We start from the raw sequence: 20144 nt of genomic DNA on the forward strand, positions 1-20144 counted from the left end.
ACAATTAGCATGCTGTCAGTGTTGCTGGTTTAGAAAGAGCTGGTTGTGGTGGTGCAAGTGGCTTGATTTCATCAAAAGCTAACCTCATATGTCATTCTTGAAAATGACTTTTTAAACAAGTACACTTCTCTAGATTAACTAAATTGATCAAAGTCATCAAACACCAAACAAACATGCTTCAATTTTCAAATACACTGTCATTCGAAATCTTTCATAAGCTATACCTCCACTCTTGCATCCTTCTAAATAACCACAAACACAAGGACACAGTATAATATGATTGCCTGTATTTCCTTTTGGTATGAATACCATAATTATTAATACTTTCTTGAAAATTTCTGAGTTAATTACATTTTTTATTGCAAAAATAGTAATAAACACAGACATTGTAAATTTATCTAAAATTTAACATTGACAAAAGGAAAAACTCTATTGTGAATGCCATTAAAACCTCTCAATGAAGCATTCAAACTTTAAAGATTTCTATCCCGAACGCAGTTTACACTCTCAGCAACCTGGAGGATCACCGACTAAGGAAAAATGAAGTAGCTTTCTTCATGCAACATTCAGCCAGTCAGGAACAATTCAGTAAAGCTTCTAGGTCTTTGACAGCTTGATCAATGGCGTAAACTATCATCTTCTGTATCTGTTCCATCATAAATAAAAGCAACATCAGTAATTCATCACATATAGAAAATGAAAATATCACATTCTCTCCAATAATTTATTTGAAACTGACATCATAATGAGGGGAGTGGAACAAAAAAGACAGAAGAAATTATATTATAGACGCATATCACCTCAAGTTTATCTTCTCTAGCTTTGTGTTTCTTGGGAAGCTGACGGAATTCTTCAGTTAAACGAAGACACTCATGTACATTTTCTGGGGACACGAAGTCTACAGCAACCTTTGTGCACGACTGCAAGGTTTGACATATGATGATTAGGACTACAGATACAATCAAATTATTTGAAAGTAAAGAAACAAATATGTCAAGAGATATTTTACCTTAAGATTCCTGACTTGATGTGGGCATCCAGCAGGAATAAATACTGCCTCCCCAAGTTTTTGCTCAAAAGTCCACGGTTCTACCCCTAAAAGCCAAGATTCACATTAATAACTAATAACTGCAGGAACTGAGCAAACAATTATATGAAATAGTATGGACTAACCAAACTCCTCCTTCAACTTATTCTTGTGCTCCAAAGTCAAATAAAAACATTGGTCATGAATTGGATGTACAACCTAACCAACAAAGAATTTGATTTGAGCATCAAGCATTAAAAATTAAAAATAAGAACAAACAGAAATAGAAATCATTATAATACCTGCTCAACCGGTGAACAATAAGTATGCCTGAATTCTTTCGAGTGTTTTCTAAGATATGCTCCTAACTTTTCAGTGTCCTCTCTCCGAAATATATCCCACAGGGCACTACCTGTTACCATTGTTTCATTTTCTGTAGAAATGGCAGGAAAAGTTCCCCCCTCAGACACATTGTGAAAGATGTCTCCACTGATTTCGATAGGACGGTTATCCATATTGTTGCACTCTAGTACCTCCTTATTTTCTATATGTTCTCTGCTGTCGCAAGGTCGACCATTTAGGCATACATCAGCCCTCTGTGGAGCACGGTGTTCTCTCTCATCTTGTGCTCTGTGTGCTTCTTTCAAATTGGAAATAGTAGACTTCTGCCTATCAGTTAATAATACCTCTGCTGTATGGGTTAAAATATTCACCTACGACAATTATTAAACTAGAAATTAGATTAAAAAGAAAATATACTTCCATTTGAAATTTGACACAGTAAAATAAAGTTTCTAAACAACAAATGCACATCGCATGGGCATTTCAACTCAAGAAAATACATGCTCAATATCCAGATTTCCCCTCTGTTTTAATTCGAGCAATAGAAGTGCATACTATTCTCTGGGAACAAAATTTTATGCTACCACATTACAATACAGTGACACATTAAGAAATTAAAAAATTTAACCATATAACGATATCCTTTTAGACAAGTAAAGTGGAATATAATAATGAAGCACATGCATGATGCATTGAGAACTATGTTTCAATCCAATGTGCAAATTTAGATGTATTCAGGTCGGTTCTCAGAGAAAAAGAACGAATAGATATATGCAATATTCAATGAAGGAGAATGGACCGAGACTACTAAAGCAATTAAATACAGCTCGGTGATTCTTGAAGCATACCGCATCTGACATATCACAGTGAAGCTTTGTTACAGAGTCTCCCCTGCCAAGTTCTTCTCTAATCCCATAAGCAATATATGTTTTTGGACCCATATCAGGTTTTAGAACATGGGCTGGCAACTTTACAGCCAGATTGAGAGTTCCAGCCCGAGGATCAGTATACTGTTGAAATGGCAAGAAACGAATAAATTCTTCACAATGACGGGGCAAAAGATCTTCAAATTTATCAGAAGGGGGCCAGTCTTTTAGCTTCAGCATCTCTGGCCAGAGATTTCCATATGTTCTTCCCTCTATATAACCTTTAAAGAACATACGAGTATTAATTGCAACCTGCAAAGGTTTAGAAGGGTGAATTGGTTAGAATTTCGGCATGCTGCACAAAATACAAACTAAGTATATTACATTGAAGATTAAGAAGAAATACTAAGATGGCAATGGAAGCTCCACAACATGTAGAATCTCATTTATACAAATAAAGATCTGGAAGACATTGCATATAATGGAGTATCCTAATCAACAAACTAAATAGTATATGCCCTATACACACACTGAGACACAACTTAGATTTAGTTATATTTTTTATACATATACATACTTAGGAGGGGAAGTACAGTATTAAAACACTCTTATGGTACCTTGAAAAACTAGAAATTCACATACAGTCAAGAAAACACTAATAGCATAGGTATTTAGGAAGAAAACACTACAAATTTAAACATACATGGTTTAATTTGACAAGATTTTCAAACTGTAATAAAGGGGGCCAAACCTCACAATTAGCCATGCAATCGATGGCCTTCACTTCTGACATTTTTGAACTGATATCTGAAGCCAAATTATCACACAATGCTCGCCACATGACCATCGGCTCCCAGCTCAGACCTGTCCCATGTTTTAGAACATCACGAACAATAATTGGTTCACCATTTGTCCAATGTTTTCGGAAGAGCAACATCCCTTCTTTTAAACTGCTTTTTGATTCTGAACCATAGCTCGATACAGCTTCTTCATGCTGAAGAGTAGTTTGTTTAATTTCCCAAATTTTCAGCATACTGCGAGCTTTGTCTTCCAAGTCAGACATCCACCCATGTGGGAGGATACGCCTCAGCTCCAACAGAGAACTACCGCAACCCCCCATCTCTTTTGGGACACAACTAACACTTCCATCACTCCTGGCATTACACTCGGTAGATATATGACAATCTGAAGTCTCTAAATCACAAGACACTGGTAGAGGGTCACCACCATGCATATAATCATAGCCCCTATTCACATACTGGAACTTCATCTCAGGTCGGGGTGTAATGCTTCCTTCACGTATTTCTTTGCAACATTTGAGGCAAAGCTCATAGGAACAATTTGGGCAGATTCGATGAAGGTCAACAATTGAAGTAGCACAATGATCACTGCTCCAAAACCAAAATATTAAACAATATAGTAGAACACATAGAGAATCATGCCATTATCTCAAGTAAAAGGACACTTACCAATAGACACGTTCCTTGTCACCACAAAGACTTTGGGGTATCTCAATCTCAGAAGATTTTCCTAACAGAAGAGATTATTATTGTTGACTTCTACAATGCAATAACAAAAACAAAAAATATAGGTGAAGATTAATACCTTGTATTTTTGCTTCTATATCTTCCTCTACACATTGTTCATGACAAATTTGTTTCAGATATGGAAGGAGTAAGTTGATCATGTAATGCAGATACTGAGCTTTTTCATAATTGGTGATGTCCATGTTAGATGTCTGAAAGTAGAAATAAAAAGAATTTGAAGAGATATTGGTATGGATATAATTCTAATCTATGACATTTTTTGTTTCATCACAGAATTTCATTAAGGGGTAGATAACAGAGTAAAGTAAACCTTAATTGTTCCTTTTGAACGCAGGCAAACATTGCAATTGCAATTTTTAATGCAAAATGGGCAACTTTCAGCAACTTCTTCTGTAGACATATCAGGGTACCTATATTAAAAAATTAGCAACAGCTTTATTTTGTAATCGCATATTATAAACCACGAAAACAAAAAACAGATACATAAACCCTTAGCAGAATTGACTAACTAGATGTATATTGCCATACCATTGATTGATGCATCGCATACAGTACATTTTTGAACATTTAGTGCAAGGCACAAAAGATGTTCTTTCCTTTTTCATGCACTGATGACATTTCCGGTTATTTTGTTGAACACCCTGCTGAGACAATTAGTAAAGCATGATTAAGAGTGATATAATATTTCACCAATTAAAATCAACTTTCATAAAGGTTTTAGCTTTTGAAGTGCAGGAATTAGGCAGCGAGAAAGATAGTTACCATTATGTTATTGATTCTACCAGTTCTGCTCCTGTTCTTTGTCTTAAGAAGAAAAAGCATTTCTTCATCTTGTTCAAGTTCGTCAAGCAAGAGTTCGTCTTCAAGTTTCCGTTTCTTCTTTGAGGCAGCAAGCTTCTTTGATCCATCTCTCTTCTTAGATGCTAGATTGGGTGTCTCTTTTAAACATTCCAGAACATCTTTCTGCCCTTTTGAATTTGTATCGGTTTGATGTGTATGATATTCTTGAAATCTTCTCTTATGTGAAATTCCAAAATTTTCTTGTGAAACTTTATACTCCTTCAAACATCCCATAGTATTTCCTTTTCCTTCTGGTTCCGGTTTTTCATTACCACCACACTCATGAAATTCTTCAGCCTTTCTCTTTGAATTTCCAAAAGCTTTTGCGCATCCAGAGAACTTCAGCATATCCTCGGAATGTTGATTTGACTGTTCTTGTCTAGGAACTACTACCTCCATTCTTACTGCAGAATCAACAAACGAATACACTCAAATAATTACAAAATATCCAAAAACCATAATCTACATCATAACACTTTAAACACTTACATGCACATGTTATAAAATAGCTTGATTGAAAAACCATAAATCATTCAACAAAGTATACTGTCACTCACATGTCATTAGCACAGGAGAGTAAAGTGAATGAAAATCAAAGAAACAAAGCCATACTATAGACTCAGGGCCTGTTTGGATTGACTTATTTGAGAGTATCTACTGGCATAATTTTTGTGATGCTGTTTAGGAGAATTTATGAAAAGTGAAAACAGCTTATGACATTTTTCATAAGCTTTTTTCAACTTATTTTCATAAGTTCTCCAAGATAACTTATGAAAACAATTTATAGCATATGCAAAAAAAAATTAACTTTATTTTATCTTTTCCAATAGAAATAGCTTATGCACGCTTATAAATAAGAACTTATCATGGTAAGCGCTTGAGCTATACGCTACAAATAAGGTATCAATCCATACAGGGCCTTAATACATAGACATGCAAAATTGAAAAGCAATAAAGAAAAACAAAAAAAGGGGTTGTTAAACTAACGAATTAAAAAAAATATGATGACAAAACTGTATCAGTATGACGGATTTTAGACTCAAGTGATTAACGAGTTGGAATCATATTGGAACAATGATTGATCAGAATTGACTTACCTGGTCTCTTATCAAATACTCATGATTCAACAATGCAACATAAAATCAAAGGCATTATGAAATTCAGCAATAGTTTAACAAAAATCGAATTGAGTTGACTGAAGTCAACCCAAAAAAACAGAGTTGAAGGGAAAAAACACGGAACGAAATCGAGATTAACAGAGGTTTAAGTAAGTATTGTGAGAATTGATTGATTAAATAGAAAACGAAAAAGAATGAATGAAGTGAAAGCATATATATAATATACCTGATCATATGAATATGAATATGATTGAAAAAAAAGTGAAGAGGAGAATCAATCAGTGGTGTGGTGTGGTGTTAATTAATTTGTGAAAGTGATAAAAATAGAGGCAATCTTCTGATTATGGATTTGAAAAATAAATTAAGAAAAAGAAAAACACGTATCACTTACTCAGCACGTAGTTTTGTAGACTCACCGACCCAACAATGTGTTTTTGACTTTTTTCCCACCTCCTTGCCCACTAAATTATATTATTTACTTTTTTTTTTTTGAAAGAATTATTATTACTTTTTTTTAAGGAAAAAGAATTATTATTATTTACTATATTTAGATATTTATTTTTTATTGGACTTTCTATATTTCTTATTTTTTGTCAAAATTAAAGAAGGAAAAATTAATTATTATTCTATTAAAATATTATTAATAAAGGATATTTTTTATGGACAAAATTAATAAAGGACAGTGTATCATAAAGTATTAAATTATTAAAAAAAAATTATCTTTTTTGTCATGTTGTCTAATAACTTGAAATTTATATTTTTAAGGTGAATAAATAAGATATTTAGATGGTTTTTTTTTTAAGGAATATTTAGATGAGTTTTATGTACATACACTACACATTTGTAATAATATTATAATAATAGTACTTAATAAACACATTTTTTACAATGCTTAATAAGTCTTTAATCTCTGCCCTAAAAAAAGTCTTTAATCTCTTTAACTTGATACCTAAATTATTATACCATCTAGTCACTATAATAAGTGAAAGTTTTTATTTTTGGATTTATGGAATAAATTATATATGTGGTTTGTATAGATCGGATATATCAGCTAATCGATAAATCTAAAAAGTTGATTTTTGGTTATATTAGTGACTAGAGGGTGTTTTTTTTTTTTTTTTTTTTTTAAACGAGCCTCATTGTTTTTCTTTACGAGAAAGAGCTCATTGTTATATTATATATCATACATTAATAATGGTATATTTTAATATTAAAATATGTGGATGCAACGCTAATAAAGGATATACTAAAGTCATTATCGCTAATATCTAGTCTCTCCTAATTTGCTCCCCGATGGAGATACATACCTTAATTGTTGGCCTCAAATATGTCATTGTTCTAAAAATATCGTCACGTTAAACACTTAATATTGTGAGGAGATGGCCATTAATATGAGGTCTATTAGCAATGATTTTTTTCATTGAAATCAAGAAAATTATAGGTACTTTTTTTTTTTATAGGTAGTACTTCTATATACCATCCGGTCATTATTATAAGTAAAAATTTATATTTGAGATTCATTCAATTAATGATGTATATGCTTTATTATAGACCACATACATTATTTAATGAATGAATATAAAAATTTTGATTTTTGCTTATAACAGTGACCAAAGGGTGTACATTGTTGCTAGTGTTTAGAACTTCCTAAGATTAAGAGATCAACCTTAACAATGATCATACTTTAATTATTTGGCACAAGGAGGTTCCTCTAAAAGTCAACATTTTTGCTAAGTGTTTATTGCGTAACCGACTTCCAACAACATATAACTTAATCAGGTGGAGAAGGTTCTCCAACCGAATACATCTCTTTGTTCAGGCGGTTGTGAGTTTGAAGAGAATATTGATCACCTTTTCTTGCATTGTGATTTTTTTAGACAAATTTGGTACGATATTTATACTTGGCTAGGATTGGGTTCAGTCAGGCCAGCTACCGTTCATGAACATATTCTTCAATTTCGTTCACTAGGTAGCTTCTGAAAAATCATTTCTTCTACTTTCTACTTGATTTGGCTCACTTGTACTTGGATTGTTTGGCATGACATGAATTCTATAGTCTTCCAACAAAAAGAAAATTTTATTCATCAGCTTATAGATAAAATTAAGCTACAATTCTTCTGGTGGTTGAAGGCAAATCATCCTAATTTTGCTTTTAATTACCACACATGGTGGCTTAATTCTCTTGTTTGTTTGGGAGTAGCTACTTAGCTTCTTTTTGTTTCAGTTTTTTGGTGTTCTTTGGCGAGCGTTGTGGCTTTAGCGCTAGTTTTCTATGTTTTGGAAAATTATTGTAACATATTTTATCTTCTTAGTTCTCCTCTGACACTCTTTCTGTTTGAGGGACTAAATTTTTTGGTATTTTAATCTTCAAAAAAAATGATGATTAATTAATTACTTTTTTTTACAAAAGTTAATTAAATACTTCCTTAAGGATTGTACACAATTTGAAATACTCCCATACCAATCTCCTTTTCGAAATTGTTGTTGATAACGGTGGATTGTGACTTTTTTTTTACAATTTTGAAGAAAACTTTTAAATTTTAGAATGATTGGGAGGTGAGATAATTCAACTAGTTTGAGTCAAGGGAAAAGAAGTTTAAAGTTTTGTGTTCAAATTTAGGCAAAAGAGAAAAATATTAATCTAACAAATAAATTACTAATATTTTTCATTCAATTTTTTTTTAACCATTATTTTTGGGTAAACTTTGTTAATGGCATTCAATTATATTTTATTCAAGTAAATCTAATTATCCATTTGGTAAAAAAAATTGGCCTCCTCTCCCCCATGGGATAAGACATACGGAGTGTATGTTGAGGAAGAATGACAATTTCGTTACTATGGTTAGATCTTAAAGCAACTTTAATGGTAAACTTCTCTAAAAAGTGTTTTGGGGATTCATTGAACCACGTTATTTTGAAACAATCCATTCTTTTTTTACTCCAATGCGTAACTTTAAAATACTTATTTGGGTCCCAAAAAATTTATATGCATGATCATATAATTATTTTGCACCAAAGCATGATTACAATTTAATCTTTATAGAGAATGTCTTCATGTTTGATTTATTTGGATGTTAATTATGCATGGAATCGTCTATATTTACATTTTAAATTCTCCGTAATTTTGAGTGAAAAAAGTAAAATCTTTTGTTAAAAACTAGTGAGAGTTTTTTATCATAAAATCTCTAAAAGAATCACGGTTTCTAGTGAGAGTTTTTTAAATTCTCCGATTGGTTGTTAGATTTTTTTTTTTGTATGAATAAGATGAATCACGGTTTCTAGACCCAAAAAAAAAAAAAGATGAATCACGGTTCATTATTTCGTGTTTTATACATCAAAGAGGATAAACGACCAATGCTAGTTAACTTTAAATTTCAATGCTATAAATATTTTCAAATAGCAGGTGAAGGAAGACAAGGAAAAATAGAGTACTCCATTCTTTTGGAGTATGATTCCGATACTCAACAAGATAATGAGAAAGAAAAAGGAGAAATAATAATAACAATATTAATAATTCTTTAAATAACAACAATAATAATAATAATCTATAACAATATATAAATATATAAAGGGGGTGATTGTTTTGAGCTTGATTTTTTTATATTTCAATTATATCGTCAAGAAAAGATAAACATAGTTTGTTATATAATTCATTATTACAACGAATGCATGTAATAGAACCAATATTTTTGAAATAACCATGACGTAGGTATTTTATAGTCTACTCTAATATATGCAGCCACAACCTTGTTTAGTTTCCTTGGTGTAAGATAAGAACATAAGGATATAATCTCTACCGTTTCCATGTTCTGTGTAGGTTCCATTCCATGTGAGATTCCTAATGTAATGGGTTCCTGTAGCTGAATCACCAACAATAAATACCAATTAATATACAATGGTCCAAATTTGGTATATTCTTGATCTTTCAAGATTCACCTCCTTAATTTCCGCCATATGTATAATCTTGGATAGGGTAGATGTGTTTTTAACCCTTGAAACTGAATCACTCACGCAGTAGGGTGCATTGTTCTAATCATCAGTTGCGGCCACAGCAACCATGAGATTGAGGCAACTATCGTTCGATGCACCAAGTCTGCTTACTCTATTATCCCTTGATTTGTTGTTAGAAATCCTGTATAGGCTTCCTGTGAAGTCACTCATGATACTCAAGTGTGTTTGCAAGCCCTTGAATGCCTTAATTTCTGATCCCATATTTGCCAAAGATCACATTCGCTTCTCACACATCCGTATTACCACCTCCTCATGTGTCCATGGATTTCATTTCAAAACGGGAGTGGGTTTTCTTTTTGAAGAGGGAGTTTTTTCTCTTTGATTCCCTACTTCCCTCAGTTTTAAACAATTCCATTGCCACCATTCCAACTACGAAGCTCAACTTTCCTCGAAATGCTTCTGACATTCGTGCTGTTATAAAAGACTCTTGCCATGCCATCTTTGGATTATCTACCTGATGTATTGAACCCTTTTCCGAGGAAATTCGAAATATTGCAATCTTTGGATTATCCACCTGATGTTTCCACTAACATTACATACAACATCAGCATTGGATATGATTGTTTCACCTGCAATTACAAAGTAGTTGTTGTTTCTTGCTATCAATTTCTAGGATTTATAGAAAAAAATTATAAAATTTGTTGCAAAACTCAAGTTAGGGCTCATACTTTAGGTACCAACTTTTGGAAAAGGATACCAGACTTCCCTTCTGAAATCACGGGTTTGCCCGAAGAGTGTCCGGGGAAATTTGTAAGTGGCACCATTAATTGGGCCATAGAAGATCAAGAGAAATACTATCTATGGGTCATTCTTTCTCTGGATTTAGGAAATGAGTCTTATCAAGTGATTCCGCATCCCGAGTATGGTCTAGATGAACCGTTGGTCTACTTGAACTTGAGTGTTTCCAAGGATTGCTTATGCGTCGTTGCTCACACCAATTCTTTTTTGGATATCTGGCTTATGAAGGTTTATGGAAATAAAGATTCTTGGACTAAATTGTTTACTATTCCGTTTGAGAAATTGATTGGTTGTCCTCTTCCCGCCAGTCTCCTATATATTGCTGAGGAGGGTGACCTGGTGTTTCTAGACCTCTTTGATAATGTATACATTTACAATTATAAGAATGGTAATGTAAAGATTCCTGACATTCAAGGCCTCCCTTCAAATTCGTTCAACTCTATTGTCTACTTTGAAAGTCTGATATCACCTTGACCTTAATATTATTAGTATTACAGACCTACATGCTTTGCTATGCTGTCTCTCGAAGATTCTCCTCACGTTTTCGTCTTTTATGTCATTTATTTTATGCTGGTTCTAGTTTTTGTGCTGCCTTTATAGTTCCATGTTAACAAGTGGTCAATGTAATAATAACTTTAAAAATTGATCTTAGAGTTTCATTTGCTCTTTTTTTTTTTTCTCCTTTTCAATTCCTTTGAAATCTAGTGATCTTTTGTTGGTGTATTTTACTCCATTATTCACACTTGTAAGGCTAACAGATATCTGGCTTGCAGTTTCAATGGTATGTTAACATCGAAATTGTGATACACATAAACTTAGGCTTATTTTCACGGTAACAGATATCTAGCTTGAAGTACTGAGATAAAAAGCTAAAAGTGTAAGCGAATATATAGATACGAGGGTTGAAAGTTGAACTTAGTGGCGGTAATTATTGCATGACGACTATGATGCAGATGAAGTGGTTATTTACAGAGGCAGTTGTGTGTTACAAACTACAATATTCATGAAGCATTCTATGAAATTATGTCTCTATCTTCAACTTGTTTGATCAGAGATTCAATTTAATTTCCTTGGAATTAAGTTGCTATTTGGAAACATCTTGTGTTCCATAACCAGCAATGGAGTGTTTTATGATTTGACTGTTATCAACCAGGCTATTTTTCTATCATTATTATTACATGATGCAGTTAACTAAGCTAGCAATGAATCCTCAACAGCATGTTTAAGCCATCTCCTATATACCATGTCTAATAATAGGAATTCCATAAAAAACAGTGATGAATATCGATTACCAAAATAGAACAGAAAAGGAAGTCTAAGTTTATATATATTCTTGTTTACCTTGTTGTCAATGTCATCTAGTAAGTGCTATATTGCTTCAACTATGTTTGCTTTTATTTAGCATATTTTAATTTAGTTGATGAACTCACCTAAGCAACATATATGGCTGAACTCACCTGGAATGAAGGGACATGAATCTAACTGTCAGGGAGGCAGCAATCTTCTTTCTTAGCATACAGCAATATTCCTGTGAATGAAGCTCAACCAAAAGTTTTTCCCAATGGTTCCAGTCATGTCTTGATAAGAACCTGGTCATTGAGAGGAAAACATATTATACATATAGAAATATAATGAGCAATCACTATTGGTCCCAAATGTGTGAAACACTCGCTATAATTTCTAAATGTATAAAAAATGCAACACATGATATCCAAAATGATTAACAAAACAAACATTTCAGAACTAAATTGACTAACAAAACACACATTCAAGAACTAAATGACTACCTAAAAATAAATTCGATAACCAAAATAAAAAACAAAACTACACTGACAGTTAAAATGGTTGTTTATCTTAAATATAATAAAAAAAGGTTAAAATATTATATATTTAACCCTAGAAAATTCAATAATCTTGTCCAAAAAAAAAGGAAGAAATCTGATGATATTTTTTTATCGATGATTCTTCTTTTTTTTTTTTTTTTTTATGGTGGTCAGGATCTGAACCCTGAACCTTGCATATATTATGCATTGTCCAAACCAACTGAGCTAAGCTCACGATGACCATCAATGATTCTTTACAGCTGTTGTAACAGTGTAGGCCATAAGGGGTAAATGTAGAAAGAGTGATGTTATTTCAACATAAAATATTTCAAAACGCTTCCCGTATTAAAAAATGTCATTTATAACTTTTTAGAAAATAATGACTAGAAATAAATAAATAAAAGTTTACAAACAAAAGAGTCATGCATAGGGAGAAACCTGTTATAAATTCATTATACATCACATTTGGTGCGAGTATTTTGACAAAAGTAACGTGGGGTAATATTTCGTAGAGAACCTCTTGTTTGTTACAAATGTGTACAAACAGAGCTCGATCTCAAAGGAAAAGCACAAGGTAACAAAGGGAGAGAAAAAAAAAATATACACACAACCTAGAGTCATAATCAAATTTTGGATAATTTACAGTATCCCGTGGTGTAATGTTAAGCAAATCTCTAAATGCTAGGTGGTACAAACTAGAAAAACATGTTCATCTACTAACGGAACAAACCCACTATTAACAAAATCTGAAACATTATGAAAGAATATCAGTCTTAAAGTCTCTACAAGCTATCTGCTGACCAGAAAATCCAAAACGCTTTTGCACAAGAATGCTAGAGCCACATGCATGTCCGTTGTTGTAGCTCATCATATAATATACTCACATTCACATACATCCTACTTTGTCATGTCGATGATATGACATTTCTTGGTCCATGAATGATCTATGACTCTGGATCATTTTTAATGCTGTCGAGCATAGACGGAGATGATGCACCACTAAATCTGCTGGGCAATGGTGTACTCCTTCGTGATTGACGCTTCGTGGCTACAGTAGCACTCTCAGTTTCCCACTTCAGACTCATTGCATCTTCCTCATCAGCATCATCATCATGGCTAGCCTTAAAAACTGGATGAACATAAGCATGCTGAAGGTAACCTTTTACGTTCAGGTTCGGTTCTGTCGCTCGTTCTAATGTATCTTTCATCATTGCTTCCTGTATACAAATTTAAAAAAGCAACATAAAATTCCATGACAGAGGAAATGTGAGTTGCAGATTCGAACAGGAAGAAAATTGGTTGACGCCAACAATATAAGTCGGGTTGGTGATAACAACATATGGGGCTGACAGGCTTACAAAAGAGGAGTATTTTCTTAATGTTCAAGCCAATTAGATATAAGAGCATATTTCTAGATTGGTGCATGATCACGGCTGGCACCAGAATGGGCTGTGTGTAACTTCTCTATGGTTAGCAAATTTTATTAGAGACAAGCAGAAATTTGTAAAATTTCCACAAGTATAACTGATTTTATGCATGGAACCCATACAACTTTTAGAAACATATCCATTTTATTCTTCAAAGTTATTTTACTTTACCGTCAAAAAAATAAATCATCTAGACCCACTTTTAAATATTATTCCCGTGATAGTTAGTAGAGTTATATAAATTCACCATTTTATTCTTAAAGCCAACAATCAATTCACCATTTGTGATGATGTTATTATTATTTCAGGGGGATGCTACGTTGCTCGCATGTGCATCCTATTGCCAATGACTATGTAGTCCAAGCATAAGAATTAGTTGTGTTTCTAAGCTTGGGTGTACATAAGCCAATTCTAACCATATAAATGGTGACAGCTCAATGATTTTAGAGTTATCTAACAAATGAGCACATAATAATTGAAACAACAAATTCCACAACCATAAATGAATACCTACCTGTAAGGGGAATTTAACAAATGCAGATTCGAAACGGCCTTTGCAGTATCTATGGAACCATATCGTCAGTATAGGGAGCACAATGAGAAATGGAGTTGATGAAGCAGCCTTTTTGGTGGTCAAGAGTCCCATCAGAACTATCTGTGATACTAACAGTGCAATGATGACACGGAAATGGACATCAGGCCAGAACGCTGCGCCACTCTCGTACTCTTGATTATAAACATTGATTATCTGCAATTGGAAGATATGAGTCTTCATCTTGTATATGGCAACATAAACAGAGGACCCAAATTCTACAATCATACTTGACCCTGACATGCACAACATAATTCAAACATCTCATTACCTGATGGCGGAACACAACATAGGCCAACCCGAAGAAAATTATTATGAAAGGAAGAACAGTTGGTGTCACTGCAGCATAGACTAGACCCAGCAAAAAATACAATTGTATGCGAGGTTCTCCAGTGTTGAAACCAATACTCCCGGGATTCATGGCCTCTTCCCTGTCCTTTTCAGTCTTAACCAAGAAGAAATTCTTCAAGTGATACATGATTAGCGGTTTCAACATCAAAACTTCAGCAGCTATACAGACATCATAACATATATAGGATGAAGAAACTTGCCTTTAAAGGAATTGCAGTGCCAATTGTTATGGGATATCTGAGAACAATATATAAAGAATTCTTAATCATACTAATACAGTATAAATAAGACAGATGCTTGTAGCGAAGTGTCTAACCACTTTAACTGTTAAAAAAAAACATCATGGTTCTTAAATAGCTAAAAAGCATAACCAATAGTGGTAATAATAATTCCCCTTAAGTATATGATTTGCCCAATCTAATAAGTTGACCATGGACAAGATCAACTTTACCAAAATGTTTCATATCCATGCAAACTTTTTAGTGCAGCAGAACATTAGGATGCACCCCAGAAACAGGAAATATGATGCCAATTAAAAAAGTCAAAAAGGAAAAATAAGCTTCTATCTTAAGTTGAATGACTTACTCGTTGGCTGGTTGATGAATGAAAGTGTCGAGCTGTTGAAATGCTGACCCAGCAAGTAGGTTCCCAAGAAATATATTCACGAAACAGAAAAGATAATATCGAGAAGCCGATCTTCTCTCAAGCGATGATATAGATCCAAAGCCTTCAAATTTCGACATCATCATCAATATTGTTGGCAGAAAGATAAGAAAAAGCTTCAATACAATACCGGGTAGAAAACCTTGAATGAATGACATAACAACAGGGCTGCACAATAAAGTAAATTCAAATAAATAAAATCAAGTGATGAATGCGGATAGAATCATAACTCCAGAGATCCAACTTTGAGATTAGACTTACACACGAACAAGGGGATTCAACCATGGTGCTGCTTTCTGGATTCCATCAAGACTTGCAAGACCTTGTACTATTGCAATGGGGATCATGAAAAAGAATGTGAGAAAAAAGAACGCAACAGCTATGATCAACCGTCTAACAGTTAGGGAAACATATGGAATTGCCAAGTTTTGCCAATAGACATCCCGTGGCTCTGGAGCCCACTCAGTCAACCAAATTGTTGGATTTCTGGTTTGTTGGGTTTGAGCACAAACTGCAGCACCCCATCGACTTTTAAAAGAAACAAATGCAGCAGGCATGGTAGACTTAGGATCATTAGTGACCTTATCTCTCTCCAAAGCTATCTGCAAAAAAGGTGATAAACTTGAATCCCAGTGTCATGAGAAATTACGAGGACGGAACAGTTATGATTATGAAACCACAAAAAGGCCCCAAGTTTCTGCAGATATTATCCCATTTAAAATTTTATTATGGTAAGAAAGTTTTTTCACCATCTCTCAAAGTCTTCCAAAATTCATTTGCACATAGTTCAGGTGATCCACCAGAATACTATTTAATGCATTAATAGTCGAAGGAAAGCATGCAGTCACAAAGCAGTTATGTGATTTGATAACTCATCAAAAGCAGAATAATATTAATGTACATACTATAGAGATTAGTTAAAGTTTGGCATATCCTAGGTTGTGACATCAATTCTTCAAAATTAATATTCAGTTCCCATGTTAGAATAATTTTGCAATTTTTTATTAGCATCAATTCTTCAAAAAAAAATCCATGCAGTGCATGGTGAAATTTTTGACAGAAAAAAAATTATGGTACTTACTTCTTTTGACAGCTTGTCAATCTCAGTGGTGTAATAATCGATAGCATCTACTTTCTTTCCATGAAGACCAAGGAAACCAGTCTGGTAAAATATAAGAGATTGAGGTAAATTTGAATATTGTTATAGTACCTACATTTGAATGCACATGAGTTTAAAACTTAACTACCTTCATTTCAGGTCTTTTTGAAGTTCTTTCAAGCTTATTTTGATAATAGACAAGCCAATTCTGCAACTTACTCTTCTTTTTAACGAACTTCTCTAATTTGTTTGCATTATAAACAACCTGCATAAGTGTCACAATAAAGATACTGTCACACACTATTTTTTCCCTTCCCAAATAAATGGACAAAATTAATCTGTTGCAATAGATCTAGTTAATAATCTACTCCATGTTTCATAAACATTATCTCAAAATCAATTTGACAAATAACAAGCTTAACATTGTAGTAAGATAAAACTTTCAAAGTATTTACCACCTAAAGTGTCTTAAATTTCCAATATCAAAATCAATGAGAAGATTAATGAACACAATATTCTGGTAATATAGTGTATACAGTAGAAACCAACCTGGTGAGTAAGATAGTTATCCGGATGATTGACCAGAAAGAAGTGCTCCACAAGCTCACCGACAGATTCATCAGTATCTGGTGGAATGTTTCTAACAAGCACCTTCAAAATAATATATTTTCCATAAGCAAAATATGCATGAAGGAATATCACAGTTTCAACATATGACGATTTGACCTGTGATTTCAATTTCCCCAAACTTGATTATTGGAACGATACCGGCAGATTGGAGAGCTCTTCGGTGTTAAAATTATGTTTGTTACTTCCTTGTTTTTTTAACTTTCCGTTAGTCGTTTTTATCTTTTCTTATATCACTTTGATATATCTAAATACAGCATAACAGTAGTCACTCTATTGTTTAGCTGACTTATTCATTGATATAAATAGTTGTGTTCTTATTATGATTGCCTAATTACTAGCAAATCCACACCGGTGATCTACATATTTTAAATGTGGAAAGTATACAATTGACATCTACCTAGAAAAACGACTGAGTAGCATCACCTCTAAATCACTATGATTAGGTTAATGGTGAGGGAATTTGGTAGTTTGGATGAAGTTATAAGTTCAAACTTCGTTGTCACCACACCATTACATTCCTAAAATAAAAAGAATACCTCCTCTAACACAATAAGCATAAAATCAGAATTTGACGCTTCATCTCAAACTGCCAAAAAAAGAGGGGGAAAATTGCACTCCTCCTTACTAAAAATGGAGAACAAAATATTACCGTAAATTGATCAGGACGGCGTTTTTCTGTTGCAAGAAATTGCAATCTCATTGCGGTAACTTTTCCATACTCCTTCATCAAAGTATAGCATGTCCAGAAGGTAAATGCATAAGCAACTACTATGTGTGACCAAAACCTGAGGTAGAGTGTAAAAATAAAATTGTAAAAAAAAACGGTGCAAGATTTCACAACCATTTAAAAAAAACAACACTTGAAATAATTTGTATAATCAAATAAATACATGAATGCACCATAAAAGCAACTGTACAACTACAACAAATGAGATTATACAAAAAAGTAAACAAATTTTGATAATTGTATTGGAATGGAGAAGTGATGCTTTTTTTAATAAGCTAAATTAGCCCACCCAAATTGGCACCGCGGAGAATCGAACCTGAGACCTCGAGCAGGAGCAGACTCCCAGGTCCCAAGCCAATACCACCAGGCCAACCCAAGTGGGTTGAATGGAGAAGTGATGTTGCATTATGATGTGTTGATAAGGATACCGATGACAAGAAAAAGTAACTAAGACATGATAAAGGTTACTTCTAGCTGAATACTAGACCTCAAGCCTCAACTTTGTTATATGTAGGCACATAGGAATTGAAGATAATTTACTAAACAGCATCAAGAAGCAGCAACAAAACTGTAATTGCAATGAATGAAAGTTCTCTAAACCTTTCCGATCCACGCTGGACATTCGAAATTGAGATCTTATCAATGTCACTGGAAGTTATGTTTTTTATCCCAGCATTTTCTAGCCCACTGCTTGTCCAGTTGACAGGAACCAGAACCGCCCACGCCAGGAATGCTATAGGAACAAAGATTTTAAGTCTGCACAAAAAGAAACAAAAACAAAACATCAGTGATCATATTCTCCAATATGGTATATTCAAACGCTGTCCATAATGATTGATGATCATACCCTAACAAGTAAATCCTCAAGTAAACAGCAGAGTCCAATCCAGCATGGTCAATAAGCTCAGGTTCCGGCATTCTAAGTGCAGCCGGCATCCAATTCAAAAACCGAATATATGATCTCCAATCTAAATTGACAATCTTTCGCATGAACGCTCCACCGTGCACAGGATCTGTTCTTAAACCCTTGAGATACCATTTTGGGAAGTATACCCTATCATTCAAAGGCTGAAGCCTCAAAATAGCAAATGCCACAAAGAAGATAAATGCACTCAAAATATTAATTCCAGCTGCAAGAGAAATATCTGCAAGTTTAGCCATCTTTTTTTCCTTCTAATCTTAAACACACCTCTTACCTGCAAAGCAATTAAAACAAATTAATAAACTTAATTATATAGATTAACAAAAACTAATTTTGGACAAAACTCTTGGTAAAACATAATAAATTTTGTATCTTATAGCATATCAATTTTTTTTCATACTATTTTCAGCAATGACATACAGTATATAACTAATTTCTCATATCTGTTTAAATTATGCTATAATTTTCTGTTCTAACCTAAACTTTAAACATCCAAAAGGAAAATAATTTATTAAAAAATTTCTTTTAAAATAAGAAACTTCATTATTTGGGTTGAGCTACAGCAGAACCACAAAATTAGAAAGTTCAAATATTTGTTATTATTCTATAAATACAAAATTAAAAATTCACATGAATTATCATGTAATTTCATCCTACAGAGTAATAAGACAGAAAGCAATAAAAGAAATAAAAAGTTTATACTTTGAAGTTGTCGCCGAGGATGAAAAGCTCAAAGCGAGTTTAAATGGAGGAATTAGGGTATCAAAGGATATCTTAGAAACGTGCGAAAGCGAAGAAGATTCCGACAGAGTTTAGCGGTGAATGAAAGCACCGCCGTAGAGGTCACGCTAATTGTAGCTTTACCTCTTGTACACACCAACTATGAACTAAAAAAAAACTAGTATGTTAAAGAAAGAAACAAAAATGGATAATGGTTGAGATTGGGTTTCATGAAATGGACATGGAAGGAATGACAGAGAAAAAGGGGAAAAGAGAGAGAGAGAGAAGACAGTGGTGATTCTTACTTGTTACGTTATTGCTGACCGCTTAACAGCTTCTTCACATCTTACTGAGTACTTGAAATTTGTTTGTTTAGCTATCATTATAAATTATAAAAGTTTTTTGTTATTTATTAGTACATCCAAAAAGAAGAATAAATACATTATACTATTTTTTATTTGGTAAAATACTATGATTTTTAATATTCTGTAAATTGATTTGAATTTTATTTTTATCATCTTTTAATTAAATTGTGATGTTTCTTTTATTATTTATTGTCTTTTGTTGTTAAAGCGTGGATAACGCAACACTAATATATGTTCTTGAATGAGTTGATGGAAGTCTTCATGATTTTAATTCATAGGGTTGATGATGCTTTACCCCTATATTATATGGGGTAAAACACTATTAACCCTAATTTT

General features: G+C 33.3%; 2 protein-coding genes across 6 annotated transcripts; both read right to left on the bottom strand.

The window, feature by feature from the left end:
- Positions 1–267: 267 nt before the first annotated feature.
- On the bottom strand, positions 268–6112 carry LOC11440103 (lysine-specific demethylase JMJ25). Of its 5 annotated transcripts, none has more exons than XM_039833230.1 (13): positions 5967–6112; positions 4545–5026; positions 4311–4426; positions 4093–4192; positions 3841–3973; positions 3705–3765; positions 2987–3623; positions 2218–2547; positions 1330–1740; positions 1174–1246; positions 1010–1095; positions 801–920; positions 268–646 (listed from the first exon to the last, which is right to left on the bottom strand). In XM_039833230.1, the coding sequence occupies exons 2-13, from the start codon at positions 5019–5021 to the stop codon at positions 575–577; spliced, it is 2616 nt and encodes an 871-aa protein (XP_039689164.1). In that variant the 5' UTR covers positions 5022–5026; positions 5967–6112; the 3' UTR covers positions 268–574. The 5 variants fall into 5 exon arrangements, with proteins under 5 accessions (XP_039689164.1, XP_039689165.1, XP_039689163.1 ...); XM_039833231.1 differs by lacking the exon at positions 5967–6112 and adding an exon at positions 5720–5912; XM_039833229.1 differs by lacking the exon at positions 5967–6112 and adding an exon at positions 5180–5373.
- A 6627-nt stretch (positions 6113–12739) lies between these two features.
- On the bottom strand, positions 12740–19742 carry LOC11446419 (calcium permeable stress-gated cation channel 1). Its single transcript, XM_003610424.4, is given in 13 exon segments — positions 12740–13529; positions 14254–14487; positions 14603–14855; positions 14857–14919; positions 15268–15513; positions 15607–15947; positions 16427–16507; positions 16593–16709; positions 16994–17095; positions 17724–17859; positions 18402–18557; positions 18649–18997; positions 19426–19742. Coding segments are annotated over 12 exon segments (2316 nt in total). The 5' UTR covers positions 18963–18997; positions 19426–19742; the 3' UTR covers positions 12740–13256.
- Positions 19743–20144: the final 402 nt, after the last annotated feature.

This window comes from Medicago truncatula, chromosome 4 (assembly GCF_003473485.1).
Source record: "Medicago truncatula cultivar Jemalong A17 chromosome 4, MtrunA17r5.0-ANR, whole genome shotgun sequence".
In the NCBI taxonomy this organism is placed as follows: Eukaryota; Viridiplantae; Streptophyta; class Magnoliopsida; order Fabales; family Fabaceae; genus Medicago; species Medicago truncatula.

What these genes read in the sequence shown, in the direction of transcription:
- LOC11440103 (XM_039833227.1), bottom strand. Translation starts at nt 5,148, where the DNA reads ATGGTTTTTCAATCAAGCTATTTTATAACATGTGCAT. An exon ending in TATAGAAGCAAAAATACAAG is followed by an intron (nt 3,766 to 3,840) that starts GTATTAATCTTC and finishes CTCTTCTGTTAG; the next exon opens with GAAAATCTTCTGAGATTGAG. An exon ending in TAAGTTGAAGGAGGAGTTTG is followed by an intron (nt 1,096 to 1,173) that starts GTTAGTCCATAC and finishes CTTGGCTTTTAG; the next exon opens with GGGTAGAACCGTGGACTTTT.